General features: G+C 40.8%; 1 protein-coding gene across 25 annotated transcripts in view; it reads left to right on the forward strand.

Moving 5' to 3' along the window:
- TRAK1 (trafficking kinesin protein 1) overlaps positions 1–4564 on the forward strand; it is a 137361-nt gene extending 132797 nt beyond the window's left edge. For 23 of the 25 annotated variants that reach the window (XR_013945819.1, XM_080578326.1, XM_080578334.1 and 20 more), the window contains one exon: positions 1591–4564. Coding sequence is in view for 22 of the 25 variants with exons in the window: in XM_080578326.1 (XP_080434452.1) it covers positions 1591–2389 (799 nt within the window). In the remaining 3 variants the exon portion in view is untranslated. The remainder of the gene's footprint in view (positions 1–1590) is intronic. The other 2 variants (XM_080578331.1, XM_080578335.1) reach the window with 1 other exon arrangement.
- The last annotated feature ends 8971 nt before the right edge of the window (positions 4565–13535 follow it).

The raw sequence follows: 13535 nt of genomic DNA on the forward strand, positions 1-13535 counted from the left end.
CCCACCACTCACCTACTTAGTTTTACCCTCTCTTGTATTGGCTGTGGTGCTTGTATGACTCTGAGTCATTGCTGAGTGTCTTCTACTTCCAAACATGGCAAGACAAAGGGGAAGGTTTCTGTCTTTGAGCAGTGGTGAGCTCTCAGGTCAGTAAATTTTTGTTGGCATCGTGTTGCATTGGTCAAGACCCCTCAACTGCCACTAGAAGAATGAATCCATGCCTAGTAGGTGGAATTCTCTTTTTTGTGTATGTATATCTGGCAAAAAAATGCAGCATCTAAGCATAGTCAGTAGTCGTCAGAAAGCTTTTTTTTTTTTTTTTTAAAGCTGCACGTAACCCTTGGGATTCTCCCAAATAGACACGAACTTGGAGTGTTACGGGTGTCCTACATGCCTTGTTTCTGCAATAACTGAGTACACTATGACTTATTCAATGAATGGTGTACCTTGGACTGACACAAATTTTGAGTAGGGATTATACATAGGTAAACATGCTGTGGCTGACCAGATCTGTAACTAATAGTTTTTGTTTTTTTTTTTTAAGGATTTAGTCTGTGTTCATTCAGATAGTCAACTTATTGGGGAGAGTATGATCTACCAAAATGGATGCTATTTGATATGCCTCAAAACCTAATAACCAATAGTAGTGTGCTTACGAAAAAATGCAGTAACATATCAATAAGCATAAGTTTATAATGCCTGCCACTTGTGCAGGTCATTGCCAGTGTAACCTTTTCTTGCCCACTGCCGCAACCATAAATTATTTTGAAAAGAAAGAACTAGATTTGGGAGGAAATTTAGCTATAGGAATTAATGTTGTACTGAACTAACAGTAGAATGGCTCTTTGTCAGGTATAGTTTGCTACTGAGTGATCAGTTACCCATTGGTCAATTGACAACCAAGAGCTTGACTGTATTTTTCTCATTTCTTTTGATGATTGTTCACACCGCTGTCCACCGCCAGTAAAAGTCAGATCCCACATCTCCTCCCCCTTAAATGTGAACAAATTCAACATAAGAAAGGTTGGACCTTACAGGAGTGCATGTTGGTGACAATACTAAATTCCAGCAGCTTTGCTACAAATGCTTCTGTAGCAAGTATGTTCCCCTCCTCCCTTGCCATTGACTCCGCTATGACCCAGAAGTACTAGAATAACTAGCAGTTCTGCGTGCTCAGAAGCAACACTAAAAACCAAATCTGTCTTGCTTATACCACTGGTCGAGTCCCCCTGTTTCCTTGTCTCATGGAAGCAACTGGGAATTGTGACAGCTAGTTGATCAGGAGGGAAAACTGAAGGTGCTGATCACAAACCTGTCAATGTAATAGTTTATCAGAAGAAATGTCGGGGCGGGTTGTTGGGGAATGCATTAATCCCGTGAAACTGCCTGCTGAGGTATCCAAAGTGGAGAGATGCATTTTATAAGAGATGGTGTTTCAGTACTTGTCACATTTGTTAGGACCTGGGAAATTACAGCTTCCCATGCACTCTCTACGTGGATAAAAGTCCCTATTCAGGGTTAAAAATCTGGCTTGCAATAAGTTTTAATTCCCCAGTGGAGGGAATAATTTGACTGCTCCTTTGCTTTCAGCCTTAACGCAGCACCTACTCCAGCTTGTGGCAGCATTAGCAACTTGAAAGGCACCCCAGTGGCTACTCCCTGTACTCCTCGGCGTCTGAGTTTGGCCGAATCCTTCACTAACCTCCGGGAATCCACGACGACAATGAGCACGTCTCTGGGGCTGGTGTGGCTGCTGAAGGAAAGGGGCATCTCGGCAGCAGTGTACAATCCACAGAGCTGGGACAGAGCCAGCAGAGGCACTCTCCTGAACACATACTCACCTAAAATGGCGATCATTCCTTCCACTCCACCAAACTCACCTATGCAGACACCTTCTTCTTCCCCTCCATCCTTTGAGTTCAAGTGCACCAGCCCACCTTACGACAACTTCCTGGCTTCAAAGCCTGCCAGTTCGATCCTGAAGGAGGTGAGGAATAAAAAGAACATCAGGAACAGTGAGAGTCAGACTGACGTGTCTGTTTCTAACCTTAATCTCGTGGACAAAGTCAAGAGGTTTGGTATCGCCAAAGTTGTGAGTTCAGGGCAGGCGTCAGCTCCTCCTTTAACTGATGACCAGGGACCTCTTCTCTGTGGGGCACAAGGACCGGTGAGGGGCCTTGTTCCCGGAGGCCTGGCACCAGACAGTCTCCCACTGGGCTGCCCTGCTGTGACCAGTGCCATCGGGGGCATCCAGCTGAACACTGGCATCCGAAGGAACCGGAGCTTCCCCACCATGGTGGGTTCCAGCATGCAGATGAAAGGCCCAACAACACTCACTTCGGGCATCCTCATGGGAACCAAGCTCCCGAAGCAAACTAGCTTACGATGAATGACTTTATTTTTACAGCTAGTCTTTTTAAATGAAAATACTCAGATTCTTTCTCCAATCCTCTTTTCCTCTCCTCACCACCCCTTCATTGCCTCTTGAGTTTGACAAATCAACTTTGTGCCTAATGGGAGAAATGTGTAAACTTTGTAAAAAATGTGTAAATATGTACCAGATCTATTGTAACTAATTGGATTCTTTTACTGTTCGATTGAGTGCGAAAGGCTCTACATTATGATTGCTGTATTAGGGTTAACTTGCTAACCTTTTGAAAAGTTTTTTTTTTTTTAAGATGCACTGAAAAAAAAACAAAGAACATAAACAACAAGAAATAGCTTGACTAGGAAAAACATGAATTCTGTAGCTAGCCTAACTTGAGTTGAAGGTGCATGGGAAGCTATTGAATATGTTACGTGAGACCTCGCATTACATCACTTGAAGCATGGAAGTAATTGTGCTTCATTAAACGCTGAAAGAAGCACTCAGTTTAACACTTGATAGTTTTATTTTTGCTTTTGTAGATGAGTTGAGCTGAATTATTGGAGTGCCTGGCTATTATGCCTGAATGGATGAAACTTTCTTTCTGTTCTGTATTCTCCTCCTCCCCGATACGACAAACTTGAACTAATACTGTTGAGGTCGGCAGGCCTACTGGGTACCTGGAATATTGACATATTTCTACCACTGCTGTTTCATTTGGCATGCTTACGTTCTGTGTGACTTCTTTTTAGTTTTTTGTTTTGTTTTTCAATGCTGCACTGGATCGTGGAAGGGAAAATGCTTTACTATGTGTTGCTGCCACTGAAACATCCTTCGTCAGTGTGCCCAAAGAACAATTTTCACAACTCATGAGGTAAACATGGCGCTGACTTCCTAGAAGTCAGAGTTGCGGAACAGATTTGACAGATAAGAATGTTATAAAAGAACATGTAGCAAAATCAGTGTTCGGAAAAGGCGTGTCCTTGAAACCTCAGCAGAGAACCACAAAAATTTAGTAACGGAATGGTACAAGCTGGAAAAAGCAACTTGCCATCAACATGTTGTTGTTCAGCTTTCATGCATGTAGAGGACCATGGTGTTGTAAACAGGGTGAGAATATTCCCTGCCCATTTTCTGTTTTCTTTTTTTGACGAAATCTTTTTCATTCAAAGTTTGACCTTAGCAGAGGTAAAAGTATGTAAAACACTTTATTCCTTGGTGGTTTTAAACTGAAAAAGCCACATCCCAATTCCAAACCTACAATACCCCACTTCTTTAGAAAAGAAACAAGATGTCACACACCATTGAGTTGTGGCCAGGTGATCCTTATTGATCTTATGATTTTCTTACCTGTTTCTCCCAAATTTCTACTGGGTGCTTGTAGAGAGAATTGAAATCTCCCAGAACTGGAACGGACTGGAGGGAGCTTGTTCCTAGAGCTGAGCTGAGCCCTAAATTGTTTCTGAAGCAGGGAGGGAGAGGAGGAAATGGGGTGGGGTGGGGGTGTCAACATCTGCTTTCTTTTCCTTCCAGTTCCTGTGACATCTAAATCAAGTTCCCCATTTGTCATTACCATAATCACACTACAAGTAATTGCCGTGAATTGCCATTTGTACCAGACTGTTACTAAATCATTAGCACTGATAATTTCTTGTATAAATGAAACTGTCTTTTAGTCTTTGTGACAAGAGATAGATGTTTTCTTTTTTTTTTCTTTTTTTTTTTTTTTTTGAATGAAGTAGTTATCGCGGTAGTGCTATGGACACTAAGGATATTTTTTGAGAAAGAAAAAAAAACACATCGGTCAGTTACTGCATGTGTTTGAAGACTTATATTTATTCTATGAACTTAAAATGTTTTAGTAAAATGTCATCAGCTCTCTTTGCCGTTGTGTGTGTGCACTTATTGCAAGTAAATTTAAGTACCTTTTAATTTGAATGTATCCTAAAACAGTAGATAGAATAACAGTTGATTCTGAAAAATCATGGACTTAATGGACCATTTTATATACCCAGAGGAAGAAAGCAATACCATATGAGAATTTAAAGTGTAGAAGCTAATCATGCAACTGGAAAGCATTATTTAGCCTTTCAGTAAGCAGTAGAATCTGTCCACCCACCAGAGAAAGCAATTGTAACGCATCAGAAAGATGAAATTTAAATTTTCTTCACTAATATCAATAAAATAACAGAAAAGTTGCATTGTTGTGTATTATTTAGCGTTTTTTCCAGATCTTTTAAGGTGTTAAGTCTTCCTACTTGATCTCTTGCTTTCATCTCTTAGTCAAAGCAAATTAAGAGGCCATGGCGGTGTTTGCTCTTCTTTAAAATTCTTAGTTATAGAAGTGGCTGAAAAGTTTTGAGAATTAAAAATTGCCAGAACTGGTTGGTGACTCTTACTCAGATCAGGTCAAAACAAAGCAAAACAAACAAACAAACAATGAAGTGAATGCAATTTTGCTTCTAATTGAATTCCTAGAAAGAACAATTGGATGTTATGTGGTTTGTGTATTTTGATTAGGCAGAGGGGTGTGAATTCTTCTGCTTAATATGATGCAAAAACTAGTGCCAAAATATGCAAGTACAAAGATGAGTAAGGAGGAAACATCCCAAGGCCTGCTGTTAGCTAGTTATCTTTGTTACTGAGGGAAGAAGTAGCCCGCTGAACATCCTGCAGGCAATTAGAAACTTCACACACAATGAGAACCAAGTAACAGTGAAAGAGCTGCCTGAAGGAGGGGTTAGTCAGGCAACAAACCTGGGATTACAGGGAAGGAATTGAGGGAGGAAGAGTACTGAAGGAGGAAGATACCTCCAGCCATCCACGCCTGAGGACAGGCTGGGTGAAGTAAGTGGCACTCCAACAAAAGGGAGGAGCTGGGTCTGGCCCATGGGGTGCCAATGGCTATGGGATGAGTAGGGGTTTGGGTCTGGTTAACTCATGGAAGGATATGTCCATGTGAAATGGGGAGGACGTCTGGAAACCATCACAGATATATACAGAAGAGAGAGAAAGGAATGAAACCCTGGAAGATTCCTGGAGTGGGACCTCTTAATGGAAGCTGGTGCTTAAGGTATAAAAAGAGAAAAGTTTTAGTTAGAAAATTGCATTCTGTTGGTGATAAATGCTGTAGTGGGATCATGTTTGGCCCATCTGGAACTGGTCTGTCCTGCTGTCCTTGAAAAAGCAAATATTTAGAGTCAGAGACCTGAGTCTAGAATACTCCCATTTACATTGAAGCGTTCTGCAATCATAGGGTCTACCTGCAAGTACCTTACTACAAATTTTTAGTATTAATATAAGGCAGATATTTTTTCTTCTATTATAGCTAAAAATAAGATTTTAAAGAGTAACTCAGACTAGTTCTTTTTTATTATTATTATTATTTTTTTACAGGCTTATGTGTTTTACCTGGATATTGCAGTTGACAAAGTGGGGCACTTGTTGCCTCATGCAATAACTTCCTGGACATGTATAAGTGAGGACCCAGCCCCTCAGGTCCAATTCCTGAATCCCTTCAGCTGTCTCATGGTTAGAAGCTTCAATCCCTGAGCTTATTGCCAGGCAACTGGGACAACTGACAGTGACACATGGCCCAAGAAAAGCAAAAGATATGAATGTGCAGCAGAAAACAGCAAGGTAAAATTATTTGCACTCAGGAAGATTTGTAAGGCAGTCATATAAGTGATGAAAATTAAGCTAAGAGAATTGCAGATCCCCTCATGGTTCTGCGCCAGCAGTGCTGGGTAGCCCCGTGGGAACACCACCCACCTTTCTGCACCCTCCTGCTTCCAGCATCCTGCATAGATGCTTTCAAATGACCCTTCCCATCTTCAATTAATTGTAAGCTGTCACGAACTGTGTTCCTCCTTGAGAAAGGAATGGATGTGCTCAAGGGAATCCAGTTGTTGGCCCCCAGCCTGCATTGCCACCGATTACCCCAAGTCTTGGATGCCATGGTTACTGTGCTATTAAATGCCTCTGACACAGGAGGCTGAAAAATCCCCCTGTGACAGCATTGCAGCTCTGTGGCACCCTGGTCACTTCTTGCTCTGTCCTCTCCTCGCAGCAGCCCTACCTGCGTGCAGCCCTGGCCTGGGTTTGCCTCCCCGCCTGATCCCTGCCGTGTGAGAGCTGGCGGTCCTGTGCACGGCCCTCTGACCTGCTGGCACTCCTTGCTGGGCTGCGCTGGGTGCTGTGCGTACAGGCAGGGTCTTGGGTGAGTTTTGTATAATGCAGGAAGCATCTTATGGGGTTATCGCCTTTTTACACCTTGTCTCCTTCCAAAATTAATAGTTTTTTTCTCCCCAACTCATCCCTGCTGATGTCAATGACAACTACTGTAGTGACCTAAATTTTTGGCTTTGGAAAGAACAATTACATGGGGTTTGCTGCTTGTGCTGTATGATTTTCTGACTTTTTAAAAAGTATCAAGAATGCTATTTTTATTCCTTTCTTTGGAGTTCTGCATCTTCTGTGATGATTAAGTGAACAGCAATGTTGTTCAATAAGCGAGTGCAGGTGGATATATTTACTTTCAGGCTATCAAGTCTCTGAAGGTGAATGGTAAGCCCAGCTTTCCCAAAGTCCTGGAACTCAAGGAGTATTGCTGCTTAAACAGCCATGAAAATCCAGAGGTTTAGTAGTCACTGAAGGCCCTACAGAACTGGTCTTCAAGGTTGTGCTCCTGGGAAAGGAAAACTGATAAAATACCTGTGATGACAAAGAAGGCCATGGGGAAAATAAAGAGGGAAAGTGCAGCCCACTGAGATCAAGGAAAGTCAAAGACGAGTCAGGCCGAACACCTCGAGACAGAAAATGTGCAGCTGGAGATGGTCCAAGGGAAGGAGGTCTCCCTGGGTGCAGGACGTTTCTGCTTGTTGAATGCTTCCCCCTGGTGATTTCAGTGGATTTAGTAGGAAATAGGGTATGTAAGAACACCCAGTTCTTGCTTCTGGAAATGATGGCAGCAACTGGAGAGTTTCCTAGTTTCTTCTTCAGAACAGTAAATTATGCCATGGGGTAACAAAGACTGCATGAGCCACCTGGAAATTCAGCAATAGTTATTGCACTTGGGCAGTTTCAAAGCAGAACAAAACTACAGCCCAAACAAGGCCTCAGAAGGCCAAATGGCTGGTGAATTGTTGCTTCCACTCAGAAATGTTCCTCCATCTTTTCAATATCCAAATATAGCAGAAAAAATGATGGATGTATCTTCACCGTGCCACAGCAAGGAACGTGGTCGTCCACCTCTGAAAGCTGGGTTGGAGGTATGGGGGGGTGATAAGTGCTGAAACCAGTGTCTGAGGCTGGGCTGTGGCCTCAGGGGATGTTCTCTGGGGGCCTAGGCTGGTATTTCAGCCTTTTGGGATCCTTTCGCCCTTTCTTTTGCATGTCACCAAAGCGCTGAATGGCCCCACAACATAACATTGTAGTGCACCAGTGCACAACAACAGTTGTCCTCAACTACCTGAAGACGTTTGTTAGCAGCTTTCCACATTGTATTGAAAAATCCAGCAATAGGAGCAAGCTGTATGGTGCCTTCCTCTGGTACAGACATGATCTGGTGCCTGCATCTTGTATTCATGTTGAGGAATTAGTATTGTTCGCTGTGCTGTGGCATCTCACCCGGCTCCGTTCAGACCTCCTTTGATTCGGTTAACAAGCCACATGAGTGCACAGAGTAGCAAGAAAATGATAAAAGGCCTGAAAGTTACTGGTGCTTAGCAATGTGCTTAGCTGTAATGTAGGCAGTGAGCTTTAATGTGAGAAAGGCATACGCTCAAGAAACCGATAATGCTTGTATTTAAAAGATTATAGGGATTTTTGTCCTGCTGAAATAGGCCTCAAGCTGCGCTGAATCCAATTGATGCTCAGTTGACACAGGCACTTAGGAAAGATTAAAGCTTTAACAAGCCCACAGTCAGATTTTTGTTCTTTAAGAGAAATTTAATGAACTCAGGGGATACAAAAATCAAAGGCACAGAAAAACTTTTCACCACTTGGCTAGGACACACTTGCACATTCCTCCACTCCGGACAGAAGAGGCAATTTCAGTTTCCAGCTGAAAAGCTGGAAACCTCTGGCTGTGGCCCCAGGGCAGGCGATGCCTTGGGCTTGCAAGGGGAGGCTGCAGTGCAATGTGCAGGCAGAAAAGCAGGCAAGCTCACCTTCCAAAAATAACATCATTAGGGTTATGAATAGAGATCAGGCAGGCAGGACTGGACCTTTGTGGAGAAACTTCCAAATATCCCTAAATGCTGTCAGAAGGCGTGATGGTTACACAGCAGATGGTGCTCTTTCCTTTCAGCTGATATTCAGTCAGTGCCACAGCAGGACACTGTTGATTTTTTCTCAAATAAAACCAAGGTCCTGGTAAAACCTGATCAGAAAACTGTAAGTGATCAGAAAAGTGCAAGTGTATTCTGAAAATCAAACCAAATCAAATAAGATCAGATTAATTTATTTATTTTTGACAACTGAAAACATTCCACTTGTGACCAAAAAGGAACCAATTTGTGTCACCCAGCTAGCAAATTAAGTACTCAATTTTCTTGTAATACCGTGACTGTGACAACCTTTCAGGGTATCAATTTATATTCTGAGCATATTTTTTCCAATTTCTGATGATAGTCTCATTGACTTAGAGAGCATAAGGTTAAGGTGCCGGTAGTATTTTCTGATTTTCCTGCAGGTCCTTTAATTCACACATTTGGATTCAAAATTTGAAGTAAAATAGTATTCAACTTAGAAATGCCAAGTATCTGTCCAGTACAGACCTAAAACATAAAATTTGTAAATAGATTGAATTAAAAAACTTAAACCAATTGATACAGATGTTTAGACTGTAGAATCTGATGCTTAGCCATGTAGGGAAATTTGTAGTCCAAGTTGTAGTCCAAGAGATATATATTAACATGTTCAAGATACCTCACTGATTTTTTTTTTTGATTTTTTTTTGACCATTGGATGTTGGGCTCTTTTGGTCACTGTCTTGAATTTAAGTACCAAATGTTTTGATCCTAGGCTTAACTCTAGGTTAAATGTCAAAAATTTCCTCTGTGGAGCTTGCCTTCGGTGATTACCCAAGGTCCAGATATACTTGACAAGTGAGATACTCAGTGTTAATTTCAGAGGGGAAACAAGCAACCCTATTTGCTGTTTTCTCTTTCTGAATATTTTCTAGGTGTATTATTTGTTGCATATATAAATATATATACATATGTCTATGAAGTGTAACATGCATCCTTTTATCTTTTCTGATGGTAATTTCTTACATTTCTTAATTTAAAAAATGGCAATTGAACCGTTGAACTAGTTCTTTCCTAGACTGACTGTTTTATAGTGTTCATGTGAAGTCAGATGTGAAATCTCAGTTTTTACTGCTGGTAGAGCTGATCACATGCTTTTTTGCCCCTGTCCTGCTTTTCTCTGTCCTCTCTTGTTCCAGGTCACACGTTATTGTCCCTCTCTTTGCGCAGGTCTGGTGCTTGTCAGACAGAGCTCTGAGCTGCTCCAACTCACTAGCAAGGCAGAACATTGTCTGACCTCTTTCCTGTTAATCTGGGTTTCTGTTAGTTTACTGAGTTAAAGATACTTAGCAAAAGGTCCAAAAGTCCAACACCCACAGCAGAAGACATAGGGCATGCTTGAGAAAGGAAGTTGAGGGGGATTTACATAAAAGGGAGCAGAAACTCACCTTTTGCGATCAGTGAGCATATCTTTACCTTATTTTATGATGAGGCACCTCAAAACTGGATCTTCAAATCTAAACTGCTTCTGTAGCCCATGAAGACACAAATCTGCACTTGAAAATACATCTTGTAAGACAGCTGTCTAAGACAAGTTGTAGGAATCACTGAATCGCTGAATGGTTAGGGTTGAAAGGAGGTTATCCAGTCCAACCACACTGATCAAGCAGGGACACCTAGAGCTGCTTGCTCAGAACCATGTCTAGACAGCTTTTGAGTCGCTCCAAGGAGTGAAACTCCACAACCTCTCTGGGCAATCTGTCCCAGTGCTCAGACACCTTCACAGTAAAGAAGTACTTTCCCAATGTTCAGATGGAACCTCCTTTTTTCTGGTTTGTGCCCATTGCCTCTTGTCCTCACACCGGGCACCACTGAAAAGAGCCTGGATCCATCTTCATTGCATCCTCCCTTGGGTACTTACACACATTGAGAAGATTCCCTCTCAGCCTCCTCTTTCCCAGGCTGAACAGTCCCAGTTCTCTCAGCCTCTCCTTACAGGAGAGATGCCCCAGTCCCTTGATCATCTTGGTGTTCCTCCATTGGATATTTACTCTTTCCTGTAAATATGTTGGAATAACAAAAATAACCATTTAGTGACTTTGTTTCCATTGATTACAGGGGGAGTTTGTGGATAACTAGAGTATTCATGTTATCTAAGTAATACACACACAATTTAGAGAAATGAATCTTACTTTCCTGGCTTTCAGGAAGTCAGGGAATAGAGTAGGAATTGAGGTCAAATTGAAAAAGTATAGGAATTGAGAAAACTTTTTCTTTCACAACATATTTTAGGGCAGAAAAAGAGTGCACATATTCAGTTACTGCATTTTAACTGGGGAGTAGTCACTGGCTATGATGTGGTCCTTTAGCTGCTGTAACCTTAAAATCAGTAATCCTAACCTCAAAATCAGTAATCCACACCTTCAGGGCCACTGCTGATGCTATGGTATGCTATGTCAGGAAGAACAAATTCTGAGTTTGTCTACAGTAAATTCCTGTTCATTATTGTTGCCCTGGGAACAAATTTTAATGGGAGCAGTCTATGACACAAAACTCAATGGTATTAGGATACCTGCAACTGGACACTTAAAGACGTCCTAATACTGTTGCATCTGTTGCTAAGAAGGGCTGTCAGAGGTCAAGTGGAAGAGTAGATATGATATGCAGCACAGTAGTAGATGGCACAGCTATGCGTTGTAAAGTATGGATATGAAACTGATTGCAAGTGCTTGGTATCTTAGAAGAAAGATTTAACAATGGTTCTGAAATTGAGCTAAACAAAATTTTTGTTTATTCTCACTGGTATTTTATCTATATGTAAGCAAACAGGCATTGATGTCGTTCTTTTAACAGTTTTTATATGTTATAGACTATCCAGTATTTTCACAGGAGATAATACTGTACTCCAGATCCCTTTCTGGCAGTATAATTTAAACGTTTTAATAAGTTTTCCAGTAGATGGCAGTAGTTACTTAGTGGCTGATAAATTAAGGTCATTCGAAATACAATATACAAACAAAACAGTAGGGACCAAATATGTTCATATATGTAATTAACAAATATCTGACACATAATTATGTATGTTTCGTGCTTCCTGTTTTCCATATTTGAACATGAAATCCTTTCTGAATATTTTCCATTTGAGTCCATTGCTTTGCACAGAATTACATGGCATTATAAAACTAAGAAAACAGTTACTCAGGGTTAGAGACACATATCTGAGAGCAGGGTTCTGGAAGTGCTTCATGGTACATGTGCCTTAATTTTCTGATATTACCTGATGAAGGATCTGTTGAATTCTACAACAGGGAATTAGTAGAAATGAGTATGTGAGACTGTCTTTTTCTTTTATTACTAAACATGAAAGCCCAGATAAGGTTTCATCTTCATGTTTAGGTACTTACATAGCTTTTATAATTCTGCCCTCTAAACTGAAAAAGTGAACTCAGAAAGAAAAGATTTTTGACTGTATCACATCTTAAACAATGAAAGTTAGATGCTATACTCTACAGGTTTATTTGTGGCTTCATGGATATACCAACTGTTTTAACTACCCGTATTTTGCACTCATTTTCCTTTTTACATCAGCACATCACTTTACAGATCCTGAGATCAATTCACACATTTCTGGGCAGGAGAATAGCATGAGTATCAGTAAAAGCCTTTGCCAGGTTTCTGAACTTTGAAATCTATTGTGGGATACCTTGAGCTTGTTCATTTTGCATCCAGACTAGAATGTTTTATTATAAATTATCTCGTATTAAATTGTGCATTTATGATGGGTATTTTTCTTATATAATAGCACAAGTTTACATGCACCAAAATCAGTATGGATGATTCCATATTGTGAAATGTGGTATAAAGACTATCAAACCCTGCCACTGTTTTCTCTCCATGTTCTGCTTCTTCTAGGCTTTCTGTTGTTCATGTTGCCTCTTCCATCCTGGAGTCAAGTTAGACAGATGGTCACGGTGCTGTTTAAATGTTGGTCTGAAGACTTTTACACAATCATGCCTAATCATAAGGAGTTGACCAGACTAAGCTATACTAATGATGTTTCACCTGCCACATATGGTGTTGGCATGGTTAATATACTGGGATGTTTGGAGTGGAGCCTTTTTACTCACTAGAATGATTTGCATTAGTTTAATGCAGTTATATAAGCAACCACTATTATTGCTACGCAGATCAGGGAATACGTGGGAAGATTTCCTGTGTTGCAGAAATTAAAATTATTTCTGTTTATGCTAAATAAGTAAATTTTGGATGAGAATTACCATGGTCTGCTAATTCTATGAAAAGATGGATAGTGTCTTGCTAACTAAACTATGTCACTCTCAGTAACATAAATATAAGAATGTCAGGCACAATGAATCTTGTAAGTCCTGACAGAGACATGAAGAACTATAAGACCTTGAAAAACACCTCGAACCTCAAACATTGGCATGATATAAAATCTAGTAATCAGAAATTGATACAGTGGAATATAACTTCAGTGTATGTGAGTAGGAAGGTTTAAATAACTTAATGCACTAACATATTTTTGAGCCTTTCTTTGTTTCATGGATTTTACATGCCTTTGCTATCACACTGGCTGCTATTCAGCTGTCCTGCACACAACCTGTTACCACTTACCTAATTCTGCTTCTGTAAGTACATATAAACAGAAACGCTGTGTGACTTTATGTCTATGACAGGGGAGACTTTATGTCCCCTATCATGGTGCTTCATCTCTTCACTTCTGCCTGTTGGATTCTTAATACCCTGAGAAGGGTGATAACCAGGTGACTGAGAGAAAGATGTACAGACAAGAGAAACTCAGTAAACGGTATGTTAGAGTGAGTGAAAGCATGTTCCCTGCTTTATATAGTACACTGTCATTATATGCCTTACAATATCTGTGGGAATAGCTAGCTTGT

The sequence above is a fragment of the Anser brachyrhynchus genome (genome assembly GCF_964034855.1).
Source record: "Anser brachyrhynchus genome assembly, chromosome: 2".
Taxonomy (NCBI): domain Eukaryota; kingdom Metazoa; phylum Chordata; class Aves; order Anseriformes; family Anatidae; genus Anser; species Anser brachyrhynchus.